General features: G+C 44.4%; 1 protein-coding gene across 1 annotated transcript; it reads right to left on the bottom strand.

Moving 5' to 3' along the window:
* Positions 1-14,059: 14,059 nt before the first annotated feature.
* Positions 14,060-17,513, bottom strand: kpna2 (karyopherin alpha 2 (RAG cohort 1, importin alpha 1)). Its single transcript, XM_085453506.1, has 11 exons — positions 17,382-17,513; positions 17,036-17,159; positions 16,802-16,942; positions 16,289-16,377; positions 15,908-16,176; positions 15,695-15,783; positions 15,269-15,532; positions 14,928-15,161; positions 14,649-14,831; positions 14,410-14,559; positions 14,060-14,312 (listed from the first exon to the last, which is right to left on the bottom strand). Exons 2-11 carry the CDS (start codon positions 17,090-17,092, stop codon positions 14,223-14,225), a joined length of 1,566 nt encoding a protein of 521 aa, XP_085309632.1. The 5' UTR covers positions 17,093-17,159; positions 17,382-17,513; the 3' UTR covers positions 14,060-14,222.
* Positions 17,514-18,689: the final 1,176 nt, after the last annotated feature.

Here is an 18,689-nt window from a genome sequence, read left to right as displayed (position 1 = left end):
AGACCATCAGTTCTCTTTGGCGCGCAGGCCGTACGCTGCCTCTTCACCACTGGCACTACTTCTTCTAGTGTAGCGTCAGCTACCGAGGACCGAGCGCCCGTACAGGACCGAGCGCCCTCTGCTGGCGGAACTTATACAACAGTAAAACTTACATTGCAGTGGCCTTACTAAAAGAAAATGTCCTTGAGTATAAAATAAAATGGGGGGCTACTATTTTCATGTCTCTGTCTTTAACATAGTGCCACACTCTCCCCCACAAAATTAAATGTCACCTGACATTTCTGTGTGCATCATCTATTCAACCATAGCTTTAACACACTCCCACAGCCCATGGTCTCCAGAAGCCATTACAGTCAATAACCTGAGCCATAGTCACTGTACAGTTCCTCTGAACCAAAGTTGGCTGACCTAAAGTGTCATAGCTCAGTACCGTTGGTTGCTGTCTTTGTCTTTGAGGTCGCTGCCTCACAGAGTCAGTCTCACCACCAGTTGCAGCTAGAATGTCAGTCATAGCATCACCACTCAGTGGCCTGTCATTGTCAGGGTCAGGGCCTTGGATCTGCCCAGGCCCAGTCTCTTCAGTTTGTAGTGGCAAAGCCTCTTCGCTCTGTAGTGGCAAATCCTCTTCGCTCTGTAGTGGCAAATCCTCTTCGCTCTGTAGTGGCAAATCCTCTTCTTGACAGTGGAGACTCAGATGAGGCTGGAAGGACTCTGCCAAAGGGTTAAGCGGAGTCTGCCTCTGTCGTCTCCCTGGAACCGGCCTGAGGTACCACTGGAAGGTGCCACTGTCGTCATCATCCGATGTGTCGCCATTCCCTGGCTGCTGCTGTCTACGCGGAGGTCTGAACTTCTTCCTTGTCACAGTCGGCGAGTCTTTTTGGGGCTGAACAGTCTGTGTTGATGGCTTCTCACTTGGTAGGAAGTCACAGGGCAGTAGGAGATTTCTGTGCACCACTTTATCTCTGCCTTGGCCATTTTCAGGGCTGATCACATACACTGGACTGTTATCTGCTTTCCTCTCCTTCACTTTGTAGACTTGGTTCTCCCAAAAGGACTGGATCTTCGCGGGACCACCACGAGGAGTGAGATTTCGGAGGAGCACTCTATCCCCAGGCTGAAGATCTCTCCCTTTAACTTTCTTGTCGTAGTACGCTTTGCCTCGAGCAGCTTCCTTGGTAGCAGTTTGAGAAGCCACTGTGTACGCCTCCTGCATTCTCTTTTTCCAGCAGCTAACATAGTCATCATAGTCCACATGAGCTTCATCCCTTTTCAGGTTGAAGAGCAAGTCGATGGGCAGGCGTGGGGAACGTCCGAAGATGAGGTAATATGGGGCGTAGCCTGTTGCCTCATTCTTCGTACAGTTGTACGCGTGGACGACTTTAGCTAGCGACTCTTTCCAATCATCCTTCTCCTTGTCCTCCAGGGTCCGCAACATGGACAGCAGGGTGCGGTTGAATCTCTCCACCTGTCCATTACCCTGTGGGTGGTAGGGTGTCGTGTGGGAGCCCTGGATACCAGAGAGTTCTTTCAGTCTTGCCATGAGTTTGTTTTCAAACTCCTTGCCCATGTCGTGGTGTAGTCTGGTCGGGAAGCCAAACTTGAGTGCAAAATCATTGAAGAGCTTGTCAGCGACTGTTTTAGCTGCTTTGTTCTTCGTTGCATAGGCTTGGGCAAACCTCGTGAAGTGATCCATGATAACAAGTATATACTCGTAGCCCTGCTTACACTTTTCCAGGTGAAGGAAGTCTATGGACACCAGCTGGAATGGGTAAGTGGACTGGATCGAGGACAGAGGTGCACGGGTCTGCTTACTCGGTTTTTTCTTCTTAAGACACTCACATTCTTCTGTAACAAAGTGTTCAACCTCTTTCGCCATCTGCGGCCAGTAGAACCTGTCTCGAATCAGGTCGAGCGTCCTTTCCACCCCTAAGTGGCCCATGTCTTGGTGGAGTTCTTTAAAAACCAGGGAACGATAGGCTTTAGGGACCAGTAGCTGCTCTTGCCGTGATGTTTGGCGACGCAGGACACCATTCTGGTCGACGTGAAGCTTCAACCACTGCTTGAGTAGTGCAGCTACTGCAGGATGCTCTGACTTCACCTCAGTTCTACTTGGTCTTCTACCCAGCGACTTATACCAGAGCACTCTTGCCAGAACTTCATCTGCCTCCTGGGCTCTGCGTATATGGTCTGGTGTAAAAGACTGGGTAGTGTCAGAATCTTTGATTAATTTCAGAGCACTCACCTGGATAACTCCAATGCCTTGGCAAGGGTCTCTCTCCTCCACCGTTACAGACTCCATTGATGCGCTTATGGCTTCCTGTCCAACTTCAGCTGTACAGCTCTTCATGTAGCTGTCAATGTCCAGCGGCATTCGCGACAGCCCATCAGCATCTGCGTTGGTCTTGCCTGGACGGTAGCGGATGGTGAAGTTGTAGCTGGCCAGCTCCGCGACCCATCTGTGACCTGTGGCGTTAAGCTTCGCAGTAGTGAGCACATATGTTAGTGGGTTATTATCAGTGTACACCACGAACGATGGGGCATGGTACAGATAATCCCGGAAACGTTCACAAATCGCCCACTTCATAGCCAAAAACTCTAATTTGCCAGAGTGCAGGTGGTACTTTTTCTCTGCTGGACTCAGGGTGCGGGAGCCATATGCTATGACTCTCATCTTGCCTTGCTGCCGCTGATACAAAACAGCACCTAACCCAACCTGTGATGCATCACAATGTAACACAAAAGGCTCTGTGAAGTCGGGGTACCCGAGAATGGGGGGTCGTGTAAGTGCTGGTTCAATGTCTCTTGGTGGGAGGTCGTCCACTGAATGGGCGCCCGTGATGGTAAGTGGCCTTTACTTTTCTTCACTTCCTTTTTGGACTTGTCGACTGAGACTGGAGCAGAGTTCTCAGAAGATGGAGGGCTGAGCAGGCTGTAGAGTGGATGGGCTATACGGGAGAAGTTGGGGATGAAAGGCCTGTAATAAGAGAGGAAACCAAGCATTTGACGTACCTCTCCGACGGTTGCAGGTGTCTTTTCCTTTAACGCCATTACTGGGGCCAACTCTGCCGGGTCCATTGTGTAGCCTTCACCTGTTACCAGCTTTCCCAGAAACTTCACACTTCGCCTGAACAGTTCACATTTCTTTGGGGTCAGCTTAACACCATGCTCTCTGTAACGCTGGAGGACAAGGCGGATATGTTCCAAGTGTTCATCAAAGCTGCTGCTGTGCACCAGGTTGTCGTCCAGGTTTGGGAGGCAGATAGTGTCTCTGAGGCCTGCCATACAGTGCTCCATGCTTCTCTGGAACTCAGCGGGTGCGGAGCTCAGGCCAAAGGGAATGCGTACCCACTGATAGAGCCCCCAGGGTGTGATGAAGGCGGTTAAGGGGCGGCTTTCTTCATCCAAGAAACCCTGGTGGTACGCCTTACCCTGGTCTAACACAGAAAACCAGGAGCTCCCGCCCAGAGCATCCAACATGTCTTGGATCCTTGGGATTGGATGGCGGTCTGGGACTGACTTGCGGTTGAGCTCCCTAAAGTCACAACAAAGGCGGAGAGTGCCGTCTTTCTTGCGGACACACACCACAGGTGATGAGTAGGGGGACCGTGATGGTGTGATCCAGCCTTTGTTAAGCAGGTCTTGCAAATACGCTTTCACTTCGTTGTGCAGGGGTTTTGGGATGGACATGTAAGTCTTTTTCACAGGATTTGTGTCATGGAGGCTTATATGCATCCTCAGGGATGGTATGCAGCCGACATCGTCACTGTCATATGCAAACGCCTCACATTCCTCTCGCAACATCTTCCTCGCATCCGCTCGCTGATTTTCATCCAGATGCTGGAGATCCACTGGTGGGTCCCATGACTTTGGTCTCTGTTGGTTCTCTCGTGTCTGTGTGTTACTCGGGTTGTGTGACTTTAGCTCTGTACCATTTTTGTTCTCTTGTGTCAGCTCATTTACTTTAGTCTGGATGCCAGCTGTGTATACAGTCTTTACTGGTTCAAGGTATCCAATCACTTTACGGCTCTCCAGATAAACGGTGTGGTCTGTGGTGTTAGTCACAGGGATGGGCACATATGGTACTTTTCTGTCTGGGATTTTCACCAGTACATCACTGAATATTATGCCCTCTGGTTGTGGGTCAGCTCCATCAGGTAGAAAGAGCATGTCTTGGCCCCGGGCATGTGAACTAACGTGTGCCCGTACATAAACTGTAGTGACTTGGTTCGCTGACAAAGGCACTCTTTTTACACCAGTCCTTACCACACCTGTCTCTGGGCCTTCACTGCTGTTCTGCACAAGCTTGACAACATTATGTGCAGTGCGTACAGTTATTTCAAATGCTTTACTCACATAGTGTGCTAGCTGTTTTCTTCCTCCTTTGGTCTTTACTTCTTCCTGGTTCACGATAGCTTCAATGACATTGTAGCCAATGATGGGATCACTGGCCACAGCCAGGTCACTGGATACCAATATTGGAACTTGCAGCTCACTGGTTGGGGACAAATCACTGCCTAGTCTGAAGCTGACTTCTATCCAACCAATGTAGGGAATGGGTGTGTCATTTGCAGCAAACACTGTGAGCGTCTCATTGTCTAACAGTTCTGAAACAGGTCTGACGACTGTGTGAGGGAGGTGGTTTTGCCGCCAGTTTTCATTTACTATGCTGGACTGTGCCCCTGAATCCCACAACACCTTAGCTGGGTGATTGTCCATAAAACAGTTCACAGTACATCTGTTTCCCACCAGGCTTACTAACCGTGACTTCCGTTGAGGGGGTAGATAGTGAACCTCAGTTATCGCTGACGGGACACCAGTTGCAGTTTCTTTGGAGGATGTTGGTGGGCTTGACTGTTCATTATGGGACCGTGGGCTTTGGACTACTGTTGGTCCCGTCTCAGTAGTCCCTCCCCGTTTCCCGATGGCAGTCTCGGTGCTCGGCATCCACGGGAGTAGTGGCCCTCTCGCCCACATTTGAAACAGTGCAGGCAGCTCTCTCCTTTCCCCTCTTCTTTGCACTTTTTACAGCCTTTTTCTCGTTGCTTTGGTGCCATGGGGCGGGGACTGGTTTCCATAACAGCCATAAACATTTGTTTCATCTCTTTACGTAGTTCTTCTATAATCTGCTGCGTGTCTGACTTAGTCTCTTTATTTTTCACTGTTGTCATGGCCACTGTAGCGGGGGATTCTCTGGGTTTGGAGGGGCTCTGAGCAGATGTCAGGGCTGTTTGGCATTCTGTTTGGAGCTCTTGGACCCTGGGAATCTTGGCTGCAGTGGACCTTTTCCGTTTCTCAAATCTTTCATTTTCTAGCTTTGAAGCTTCATTGACTTTCTCAATCAGTTCTTCATCTGTTATGGTTATGTCATTTAGGGGGGGCAGTAGCTGATACTTGATAAGAGTCACTGAGCAGCCCAGTTTCAATGGAGCGGAGGAATTTGCGCTGGATGGTGGCTCTGCTATACAGTTCATCTGTCTCCTCATTTGCCGCTTTCCATAACAACTTCTCTTTAAGTTCAATGGCACGAAATACAAAGTTTAAAGCAGGTTCTTTGGGCTCTTGGGAGATATTGAGGAGCTGATGGTAAAGCTCAGTGGGGCTGTCTACCCTATAGTGTCCCTTTAATATGGTGAGCAGTTTGCTAAGTGTTAACCCACGTTTAATCTCCAACATGTCTCTTAGGGGTGTTCCTGGACTAATGGCCCTAATTACCGCTTCCACAATTTCAGTCTCCGAGTGCCCTTTTTCACTCCCATTCTCAATCTGGCGAATCAAGCTGAGATAGGATAGCTTGTCCTTCTGCCCATGCTCTCCAATCTGCCCACAGATTTTAAACTCCTTCTTCAGTGTTACCTCTTGAAGAGTTCGCGTTGCCTCTGGTCGGGCTCTGGGTGAGTAATCTGCAATATGTACTGGAGTAGCACATGCGGTGTTCTCAAGATCTTTCTTTTGCATAGACTCTATGCCTTGGGGTTCCCTTTCTGACTGACTCTCCCCTTTGCTTAGTCTCTGGATGTATACAGCAATGTCTTTATAAAACTGTTTCACTTGATCCTCTTCCTCACTTTTCTCCACATCATCAAACATGCCCTCTGCCAACCTGATGAGCAGAGATGGGCAGTAACGCGTTACTTGTAACGCGTTACTGTAATCTGATTACTTTTTTCAAGTAACGAGTAAAGTAAGGGATTACTATTGCAAAATCAGTAATTAGATTACCGTTACTTTCCCGTAGGAACGCTGCGTTACTGCGTTACTAAAACCGTGATTTTTTTTTGAGAGAATGTCTCATGACAGTGACGTAAGCAAGTGCGACGTTGGTGACAGCAGCTGTGTGCAGATCAACAATGGATAATATATCGAGTGCGGGAGAGAGTATGAGCGTGCAGCGTTTAAAGTGTGGAAGTACTGACCTTACTTTGAGTTTGATTCCATAAAAAGTGACAAAAACATTAGCGTCCATCGTGCGTGGGAAGAAAACTTCTTTTTACAGCGAAAAAAACCCCTAAACTTCCGAGCAAGCACCGAGTAGCTACGACGTGATGGGAAACTCACAGAGACACTCGCGCGGATTCTTCAACTGACCGCAGCACACCTGCACCAGGGTAACCCTCCGCCTACCCTGCTCCTGCTTTACAGGTGAAAATAGAGCAAAAGGACCGCTGAGTCTTTGACTTTATTTATTTTCTGCTGTGTTTTACTTGCATCTGTTTGAAAGAGTGAGTGAAAACACAAAAAATATTTTATTTTATGTGCTGGAATGTGTAGAAAATAGGTTTAAATGTTAAACTAATTTATTCAAGTCAGAGAATGTTGCATATAATAAAATGTTTTGCTTGATGCATAAAGTTAAAAGATTAAAACTGATAAAACAAGTTAAAAAAAGAGACTTTTCCATTTGATTACATTTTGTATGATGGATTATGTAGAAAAAGTAGAATTGGGCTGAAAGATCTATCACTTTATCACCTCTTCAGGTTGTAAATCGTGTTTTTAAAAAGTAACTAAGTAACTAAGTAATTAATTACTTTTGAAAATAAGTAATCAGTAAAGTAACGGGATTACTTTTTTGGGGGAGTAATCAGTAATTAGTTACTGATTACTTTTTTCAAGTAACTTGACCAACACTGCTGATGAGTGTCCTCTTGGTCTTGCTGTGAGACTCTGCGCTGTCCAGGCCGGAACATTTCAGTCGCCTGCAGACATCCACAAGATGCTCTCTCTCCAACTGCCACAAGGCTGCACTCACTTCGTCACGCAGAGGTTGCAGAGATTCCATTTCTTTTGGTTGAAGGTTCGTCTTTTGGGAAAGAAGGTGGTTGGTGATGGTGTTGACTCACTAGCGCCACCTCCTGGCTGGCTCGCCAAAATATGTTACACTGTTGAAATGATGGGCCAACTCATCTCCCGTGCAACATATTTATTTTTACAGAAAACTGTAAAAACAGAAAAATAAGACCATCAGTTCTCTTTGGCGCGCAGGCCGTACGCTGCCTCTTCACCACTGGCACTACTTCTTCTAGTGTAGCGTCAGCTACCGAGGACCGAGCGCCCGTACAGGACCGAGCGCCCTCTGCTGGCGGAACTTATACAACAGTAAAACTTACATTGCAGTGGCCTTACTAAAAGAAAATGTCCTTGAGTATAAAATAAAATGGGGGGCTACTATTTTCATGTCTCTGTCTTTAACATAGTGCCACACCAGCATATAATTAGGTCTAAATCAGGTGACCCTGGATTCTCCCTTAGTCAGCCTGCAATTGGGCCTAGGCTTTTTGGGGGTTCCCATGATGCACTGAGTTTTTTCTTCACTCATGTCTTTATGTTTATACTTGTTATTATGAAACTCTGGCTCCACAGTGTGTCTTTTGTCCTGTCTCCTTCCCCTCACTCCCAACTGGTCACAGCAGATTGCTGCCCGTCCTTGAGGCTGGTTCTGCCGGCGGTTTCTTCCTGTTAAAAGGGAATTTTTCCTTATCAGTGTTGCCAAGTGTTTGCCCATAGGGGGTCATTTGATTTTTGGGATTTTAATATTAAGTCCCTTTATATTAACTAGTAACTACAATTGGAGCTTTTAAATCAAATGTTATATGTAACTGGGGACAGTTGTGATCACTCAGCTTATGGCCAGCAAACTCTTACATAAGCTGCCAGAAATGAACAATGAGGTAGAAACAAACTCACTGTATACAAGTCAGAGGATTTTGTCTCTAACTAGCAGCCTGAGTGATGTGGCTGAAACTGACAGTATTGAAGATAATTTAAATGAGCTTTGAGCCTGAACACCTCTGGGTCATCATATAGCTGCAATAGCACGAAAGGCAATCATAATAAAATATAAATGTGCAGTCTGCCTGGTACTACAGTAAGAAAATAGCTCCTAGCATCCATCTAACTACATGGTAACCAGACTTTAATACATATTAGGAGCAGGCTAGAAAAAATATGGTTGGCGTAAGCAATGGTCAAGGTACTCTTTGTTTTATCACACTAACAGATTTAAGAAATGTGAATAAGCAGAGTAGCTAATGCCTCTGTCTCCTAAGTCCTGTCACTGTAAACAAGGAGGGATGCCTCTCTACTACAGTGTCTCACCTCCAAATCTCTTGCAGGTCTTTCTTAGGGAAAAAAGGAGTTTTGCAAAGCCGGCACATCTTTCATGCTGGAGTTTGATTTCCTCCCTGCTCCTGCGACTGTGACTCTAAAAGGAGGTGAAGAGCTCAGCAGCGGTTTTGTTGGACAGATTACACATAGTGTAGTGTCCAAGCGTAATGCACACAAACACACTGATCGCCTTTTTAGTGCAAATGCTTGAGCACAACATGTGGGCCACTAAAGCTCCTAACCTATGAACTCTCATTCTGTAAGCTGTGAGATAAATACATTACTTTCTAACAGATCAGCCATTAAATGGAAACTAAAAGAAATCTTTTTGCAATTTTCCAGTTTTTATTAGCATTTATTATGAATTTATAATGAGTTGGATACTTCCAATGCTTACCTTGGTATAAATGAGGCCTAATTGTAGTCCAATAAACACACTAATCAACTAATGATGATAAAATATACAGTAGTTATACTGTTCAGTATATAAAGTAAATAAACAGCATTAACACTTTTCACAGTATGCAGTGTGCCATAGGTCAGAGTGGTTTTACACTGTGAAATGTCTTATAACACCCCACACAAATTTTGGCTTTTCTATTCAATCATATACATCACACACCACATGCCCATCAGTGTCCACTAGGTGTCAGGGAAAAGCAAGATAAAAACACTGTGGGGTCTGTGGGGACACATGCTCATTGGGTTTACTCATAGAGATCACAAATGAGCTGTTCTGTATTTTCAACAGGTGCACGGCTGATGTTTTAAATGCAGTATAGCGACTGATCACATGCTGGTTTCAGGCAGTTGAATTGCAGCACTTAAAGGTTACCCAAAAACCCCCCAAAATTTTAGTTGAGTAAACTGTGTCGGCAATCAGAGAACTGTTAGGCATAGCTAAGCCCCACATAAATCCTTTGCAGCGATTTTAACTAAAAGCTATTTTTCATATATTTGTAAAAACTGAATGTAATGCAAACAAAGTTTTTTTTTCCATGTCAGCACTGTTGGAGACTGCTAACAAAAACATTAGCCAGGTACTTTGCAAGATTCAAATATCACATATGTCCTTAGAAAGTCTGAACTTGTAACATTCATCAAGCTGAGAGATGTAAGACATGTAAGAAAAGAGGTGTAATCACTGCTGTGCAGTCCAAGCATCAACCTGCAGAATGCCTGACTTACTTCCTCCCAGGTGGCCCTTTATACTTACTTATTTAGGATTTAACGGGTCTGGGTTTTATGTGGAAGTAATCCTGACGTGGACCACCTGCCCAAACACTGTTACAGACTGAGCACACTCCCTCACAGTGACAGCCCCCGACTACATGAGCAGCCAGAGAAACATAACAAACAAGCCAAGGTGTTGCCAGACTTCCAAGATCAAAATACAATTAAGAATCCAAGGAACACATTGGAGCCAGATCCACTGAGGACCCACTCCCCAACCATCAGCTCCCAAAGGATCCACTGCCAACATCCTAGTGCTAGACTTCACATCCCAAGGTGCCTGTGTCCACACCCCAGTGGGGCTTGTACACAGCATTATGCAGGCAGTTTTAATGTTGTGGCTAATGTGAGCATCTCTGGCTGTTGCTGTCTCATTGTGCCTCCGTACTCTCACATAACTTGTTAAATCTTACTTCCCTAATGAGGTTTGTATCGCTGGATGCTGTGGAAATGCGGTGTGTACAGAATGGTAACTGTAGTTCAGATGCATGTTTAGATATCCTGCTACTGAGCTCCAGGAGACGTTTGAAGTGGTTTGAAAAAAACTGTTTTTTTACCTGTCACGTTAATGAGCTGGTTAATAGCACAGTTACTGACCACTCAAGGTTTGCAGTGATATCTGTGGTTGTGTAGTTTTGCACTGAAAGAATGCTGTTATTTATTGTACTACATGGATTGGTGCTTGTCTTGGTACTTAAGCGATCCTGCTATCAGTATATGTAAATAAAGTGCACATTGAAGATGCAGATAACAAACTCACCTGTTGGTAATCATCTCAGCTGCCTGCTGTTTAAGATGGTTGTTGAACTGGAACTAGTTAGTGTTACTGGCTCATAATCTGAGGTATTGTATGCATTGGCTTGTGTCATCTCCTCACCTCTTCCGTTTCTCTCCGCGGGAATCCTGAGTGGGTCTCTGAGAGTGGGTTTCTCCAGGCTCACATGGACTCAGCGGACTCAGGTGCTGAGTCGCTCTCTGGATCTACAGAAAGAGAAGCTGAGCACACATCAAAACATGCTCTGTCAAATGCCATTGTGCAAAAGATTGCTGAACTCTAGGATGTGTTTGTTTCTTCTGCGTCTCACCCATCTCACACTATTAATCCTCCACTTGTCACTACCCAGGCACAGCCTTTGCTCGCTCCTTCGCCACTGTCACCTCCCAAACCTCTGGAGAGACCTGTTCCAACCCCTGAGGTATTTTTTCAGATTTCTTAAGGCAATTTTTCTTGGTGTTTAGACAACAGAGCTGAACCTATTCGTCAGACGGCACAAAAATTACTGGTTGAGTTACTGCGGGGATGTGCATTGAGGTGGGCGCAGGCAGTTTTAAACATTAACCCTTATCTGTCTTAAAAACAATAATATCCACCACCCTGTTACATCTGCTTCAGTAGAGGTTTTAAAACCTATTAGGCAGGAAAAAAATTGGCGACTACAGACAGCCGTGCTGGAGATGAAATATCACATAGAAGCCAGTAGTCCTTCTCCACAGTTTCACCAAACAGCCACCATTGCCTGGTCTACCAGTCCCAGATAATATGTCTGACATATTTCAACTATGGAGTGGAAACCAGTCTAAAAGAGAAGCCACGTTTCAGATGGATGGGGAAGACTGGCGACCACCTGCATCACTGACGGTTGATGACATTTTCCCGTCAATCCAACTTCCGAGGTGGACCCAGAAAATCAACTAACCACCAAAATTCACAGACTAGGTGAGATGCAACCAACCATCTTTAAACTCTGACTGTGGAAAACCAAAAGGTATCTGTTGATTAATAGACCACCTCCCACTATGGACACACATCAGCTGGCCTTGCAGGGCATAGCAGATTTAATAGATGGGCCCGTTACACCACAAGTTTGCCTCTAATATGATCCATGAGCTAACAGGAAAAGGAAACAGTGGGGAAATGGATTTGAAAATGAGGACTGCATTCACCATTTTAAAGGTCAGAAATAAAAGAACGGATGGGTTTTAAAATGTTTTCAGTGTTTGAGTTAGTGGTTCTTTGCAAAATCCATCAGATTTAAAGAATTATTGGATTAATTTTGAAATATTTAGTGTTACTTTACTTAAATGATAAATTTAGTAATGTCTTACTAAATAAAATTTTAGGCATTTTACTGCATATTTTGTTGCACAATTGGAGCACCAAATTCTTTATTCTAATGCGTGTCCCACTTCTAGTGCGCCATACAAAGCCAATTCAAATAACCACCAGTTAAGTTATACTGTCAGCACATCATGCTTCTACTTAAAGATCAAATCCACTAAGCTTTTTTTGTGAAATCTATGACCTGCAGAGGTCCAGAAATTTGGAATGAACTTTTTTTTAAAAGAATCTGTTTTAGGAAATTATACTATATGTATTATGTAAGCTCTACATAGCTTTTCCAGGGCTCCTGTTTATAACTAATGCATTGTGACTTTGGAAGTTTATTAACACAAACTCTTAAAAAGCATTTAAACTCACTAACAGCCATTACTTTGAATACACTATACAGGGAGTGCAGAATTATTAGGCAAATGAGTATTTTGTCCACATCATCCTCTTCATGCATGTTGTCTTACTCCAAGCTGTATAGGCTCGAAAGCCTACTACCAATTAAGCATATTAGGTGATGTGCACCTCTGTAATGAGAAGGGGTGTGGTCCAATGACATCAACACCCTATATCAGGTGTGCATAATTATTAGGCAACGTCCTTTCCTTTGGCAAAATGGGTCAAAAGAAGGACGTGACAGGCTCAGAAAAGTCAAAAATAGTGAGATATCTTGCAGAGGGATGCAGCAGTCTCAAAATTGCAAAGCTTCTGAAGCGTGATCATCGAACAATCAAGCGTTTTATTCAAAATAGTCAACAGGGTCGCAAGAAGCGTGTGGAAAAACCAAGGCGCAAAATAACTGCCCATGAACTGAGAAAAGTCAAGCGTGCAGCTGCCAAGATGCCACTTGCCACCAGTTTGGCCATATTTCAGAGCTGCAACATCACTGGAGTGCCCAAAAGCACAAGGTGTGCAATACTCAGAGACATGGCCAAGGTAAGAAAGGCTGAAAGACGACCACCACTGAACAAGACACACAAGCTGAAACGTCAAGACTGGGCCAAGAAATATCTCAAGACTGGTTTTTCTAAGGTTTTATGGACTGATGAAATGAGAGTGAGTCTTGATGGGCCAGATGGATGGGCCCGTGGCTGGATTGGTAAAGGGCAGAGAGCTCCAGTCTGACTCAGACGCCAGCAAGGTGGAGGTGGAGTACTGGTTTGGGCTGGTATCATCAAAGATGAGCTTGTGGGGCCTTGTGGGTTGAGGATGGAGTCAAGCTCAACTCCCAGTCCTACTGCCAGTTTCTGGAAGACACCTTCTTCAAGCAGTGGTACAGGAAGAAGTCTGCATCCTTCAAGAAAAACATGATTTTCATGCAGGACAATGCTCCATCACACGCGTCCAAGTACTCCACAGCGTGGCTGGCAAGAAAGGGTATAAAAGAAGAAAAACTAATGACATGGCCACCTTGTTCACCTGATCTGAACCCCATTGAGAACCTGTGGTCCATCATCAAATGTGAGATTTACAAGGAGGGAAAACAGTACACCTCTCTGAACAGTGTCTGGGAGGCTGTGGTTGCTGCTGCACGCAATGTTGATGGTGAACAGATCAAAACACTGACAGAATCCATGGATGGCAGGCTTTTGAGTGTCCTTGCAAAGAAAGGTGGCTATATTGGTCGCCGATTTGTTTTTGAATGTCAGAAATGTATATTTGTGAATGTGGAGATGTTATATTGGTTTCACTGGTAAAAATTAAATAATTGAAATGGGTATATATTTGTTTTTTGTTAAGTTGCCTAATAATTATGCACAGTAATAGTCACCTGCACACACAGATATCCCCCTAAAATAGCTAAAACTAAAAACAAACTAAAAACTACTTCCAAAAACATTCAGCTTTGATATTAATGAGTTTTTTGGGTTCATTGAGAACATGGTTGTTGTTCAATAATAAAATTATTCCTCAAAAATACAACTTGCCTAATAATTCTGCACTCCCTGTAGTCATTCAGACTACAGCAGTGTGTGAATGGGTGGATGACTGGATGTGTAAAGCGCTTTGGGGTCCCTAGGGACTAGTAAAGCCCTATACAAATACAGGCCATTTACCATTTTACAGCACTCCGTTTAGATACAATAAACTAAAACCACACACACACACACACACGATCTGACAACTTTATTTACAGACTTGTTTCATCAGCCATGTTAAAAAAGTATGTACAACACATACAAACAAAAATAGTAAAACATCACACAGACATGAACAAAGGACGCACAATAGAAATGATGGTACAGTAGGGAGAGGAGAGGTATTAGAAGTCAATCTAGAAATTGAAAGTGCTCTGGCTTTCGCTGATCTGGAACGCATAGCCGTCATTGGTTGCTTCTGGGATGACACTCTGCACGACTTCCTCCTTTAAAAAAATAAAAATAAAATAATTATTCTTATTAAAGTTAAAAAAGGCACAGAAATGCTCATTTTGCAAACCACTCTCCAGGACTATAACCCACCTCCTCAGAGAAGTATTTCTCAATCAAGTTCAGGGAGGCTTTGTAGACCATCTCATTCTCATGTGACTGCAGCGCCTCAATCTTGTCCAGTCCACCGCATTCCTCGATCATTAGACTCAGCTTGTCGGACTCACCGATTTTATCCCCAGCCTAAGATCAAAACACACCAGTGATGTCATTTATCATCAGAACAAAAAACCCCATCATCGAATCTTGCAAAAATATAAATATCAACTCACCATGAAAATGTTGGTAATGGCATCCAAGATGACAAGAATAGTTTTGCTGTCCTTGGAGGAGAGGAGATTCAGAAGTGGCTCAATCACATTGGCTTGAACCAGGTAGACCACCTGCTGAACAGTGCCCCCACTGGTGAAGTTTGTAACTGCCCATACAGCCTCTTTCTGAGTTTTGTAGTCTCCCTGCAGACAAAGTTCATAAGGAACATAGATCATTTAATTTAAAATAAATAAAGGGTATAAAATATGTACCTTTACATACACACACAAAAAGCATACCCGTGCGAGCAGCTCAACCATGTATGGAACGAGGCCTGCGTTGATGACCTCTTGGATTTGTGAGTCCTTTCCTGCTGTGATGTTAGACAGAGTCCAGGCAGCTTCCTTCTGAACGTTGGCCTTTTTGTGGCGAAGCAGTGGGGGGAACATGGCCAAGGCTCCAGCATCCAGCACCGCCTGTGTCTGCTCATCTGTCCCAGTCACAATGTTGCCAATGGTGCGGAGTGCAGGAGTCTGAGGAAAGGCGAGAGGAAATGCAGTGAGAACAAGTCGCTGCACATCAGGGGGACTGGGTGAGAAGTTACGACATAAAAGAAACTCAAGCAAGACTTTATACGTACAACCACAGGCAAGACTTCAAAGCCAAGCAGCTTCACCAGACGAGGGATCAAACCGGTTTGGATGACCACCTCAATGCGGTCGTTGGGGCCATCTGTCAGGTATGAAACAGCCCAACACGCGTCAGCCAGCACCTCCGGGTCATCGTGGTGTAGCAGACGGACGAGAGCGGGTAAAATCTGCTGGATGGCTGTCATAGGAGGGGAGGGGTTCTTATTGCGGCACAGGTTTGACAGTGTCCACGTCACATTTCTCAGGTAGCCAGCCTGCAAAGATTTCAAATATGAGAAGAGCACAAGGTCAGTTATATTTGAGTTGGGAAACCACCTACTGGCCAAGGAGGAGAATAAACGATTGAGTCTGATCATGTCAAACTTTTGAAACTTTCTCCAGATATAAACAGGGAGAGAAACAGAATCCACACTCACACTAAATGCACTGAGGTCAGCCAGCAGACCGAGCAGAGGGGCCACAGCGCCATGCTTGATGACCTTGTCTCTAAGAGCTGATCCATCACCTAAAAAGGAGGGGAAAATATATTTAAAAAAAAATAAAAAATGAACAAACCTCACTTTATCACCACTAAAATAAAAAAAACAAACAAACAAAAAACCAAATATGAATATTTTCATATTAATTACCAGCAATATTTCCAAGGGCCCAGATCGCCTGCTCGCTGATGTGCTGGTGGGGGGATGTGACCAGGCTAATAAAGGCAGGAATGGCCCCGCCTGACACGACAGCGGCCGTCTGCTCGGACGTCCCGGAGGCGATGTTAGTCAGAGCCCAGGATGCTTCGAACTGGATCGGAGGACAGTCCACATATCCCAGGAAGGAGACAAACTTGGGGATGAGACCAGCGCTGATCAGCTGGTCAATGGGAGGATGTTTGTCACGAGACAGCAACTTCCTGTATTCAAAACGGTACATAAGAGTTACTGTGCCAGTAGTTATGTAGCCTTTATTTATGGAAAAAGAAGAAAAAAAGAAAAAGGATGATTTCTTTAATGCACAGTCATTACCGTGCAGCCTGTGTAGCCTGGAGCTGGGACTCAGAATTCCCACTGTTCACTCCTGCGACAATCTCCTCGACCGTCCACTGCCTGAGCCCCTGCACAGGACAACAGAAAGCAGTTTATTGGACATGCAAATTTAAAACTGGATTTTGTGTTGCTATATTTTGACATGTCAGTGGGTTAACACTGAACGAACTCCAACCCATACAAAAACCTAACAGATGGGCAGATCAATCCCAATGGTACTGATCCCAACAGCAGTATTGGTATTGACTGATTGACTAGCACGATAAGATTGATACCGAGTTTAAAGGATAGTATGTAACCCACTCAATTTCTAGTTTTGTGGACATTGAAACAAAATGATTATTGATATTGGCAATAGAGGCCCCTAGTATCAGATCAAAATTGGCAGTACTGCACAGCACTAGCACCAAGCTGTTGGGACTAGATCCGTTTTTTCTGTTTACTCAATGCCAGATTTAAGCAAAACAGCAAATGATGCTTTCAAGTGCTCACCTGACAGTTCTGGCTTCTTTCTTGTAAAGGAGAAGTGGCATCCTCAGGCATCGCAGACACATTTCTCCTCTTGAATATCTGGTCATCTTTCTTGGCCTTGCGCAGCTCCACGTTCACCTCCACCCTCCTGCGTCGAAGCTCCTGCATTTATGTCACATACCAATAAATAAAATAATCAATTCTCACAAGCTTGCCGTTCAGCGAGCAGTTGTGAATAGTGCAGATAAAACTCACATTGACATCTTTGCCTTTGTTCTTGAACTGGTTCAGACGGGGGGAGTTCTCAGCCATTTTTAAGTAACAGGAAATGTCAACAGCGGTGGGCAAAAATAAAAATAGCCTCTAGTCGTGTTTATTCCTGAAAGACATTTAGAAGAAGTCCTTAAGCACACGGAAGCGCCTCGTGATCGCGCATTAAGACATATGGCGGTACTGCTTGTTTGACTTAAGCTATCGGGCAAGCGTTTTACGTAGAAAATACAGTTGATGCAATAACTACACGCAGAAAGACAACTTCTTTTTCAAAACTTAATCGTAAAACACTTTTAAAAGTCTCATTAAGGAGTTAACACATGCTTACCTGTGCTCGAGCAGAAGTTATGGCATACCGAAAACGCCGCACAGACCTTTAAATTCCTGCTTTGGAGCCTTCTGATTGGGCTGTTCAAGCTGAAGCATCCTGCCGCCTCTTCTTATTGGGCCGTTTAAAAAAATCACGGTGAACACAGGAAATGTCGTCACTTAAATATCGCGAGAACTCTGTATTGGGCGCTACCACGTCAGATCTGACTGCGGGTCGGTTTTGTGCCAACTTTGTACATTTCGAGTTGAATATTGGAACGGTAGCACTGCTCCCAGATCTGTGCATATTTGTTCAAGTATCACGCTGCTCTTGCAGGGAAACAACCCCCACAAAATAACTACCTTCCCATGTCTTAACTAACCTTTAATAGAATACATTTAAAAAGTACGTGTAATAAAATATATTAACAATAAATCTGGAAGTTACATTATGAACCATTGTTTAACAATACAGGTGTGGTCTGAGGATGTACACATCATGGCCGTGAATGTCATGGTAAATTTGGGCTTTTAATAGTTTCTTTGAAATGTTCTTTTTCCAGGATGCAATGATTGTATAGCATACATCTTTAATGACTTTAAAAAAGAAGAACTGGGTGAACAAGTTTTGGATTTATGTTGGATATGTAATCAATACAGGCTCAAAAGAATACATGCACTCTCTTAAACCTTTTAAAAAGTAGCGCTGAATGTTCGACAGCGTCCTTTAATTTGGCCTGCTTCATTAGTGATCACGATCGACTAGAACCGGTAGTTTCTCTTTGCGAGCATGAAAAGGAATAATTTGACAGGATATATACACTGGATTCATCAAAGTCAGAAGAACTCTGAATAATTTTACATTTAAACAAATTTGTTGCATTCTTTAACAACTGCAGGATCCATGATCATGGGTTTAAACAGTTGCACATAAGTACAGGTTTTATATCGCCGTGGACTGAGAGGCTGCCGACCAAGAGAGAAGCCCCTGCTCCGAAACGGAAACATTCAAACGCAGCTAAAAATTGCTTGTTTGCGATTAAGGTTTTTGATCACAGTGACAAGAGATGTTTGGAGGGGTAAAGGTGAGGCTTTCAAACCCAAGAACACTGTACCAGCTGCCAGGCACGGTGGTGGTAGCATCGTGCTCTGGGGGACGACCTTCAGATTCTTCAACTTCGGCTCAAATAAATAACCGGCTTAAATTCAAACACACCTGGGCGTTCCAGCAGGACAATGATCCCAGACACACATCACAGTTGGTTTTGTAATAGATAGAACAGGCCAATGTTAAGCTTATGGAACGGCCTCCTCAAAACCCCGACCT

The sequence above is a fragment of the Copadichromis virginalis genome, linkage group LG4, assembly GCF_057382275.1.
Source record: "Copadichromis virginalis isolate Kocher_CV1m ecotype Utaka linkage group LG4, C_Virginalis_male_GT1.1, whole genome shotgun sequence".
NCBI lineage: Eukaryota > Metazoa > Chordata > Actinopteri > Cichliformes > Cichlidae > Copadichromis > Copadichromis virginalis.
Note: the sequence above shows the minus strand (reverse complement) of the source record. Positions and strands in the feature narration are given on the sequence as shown.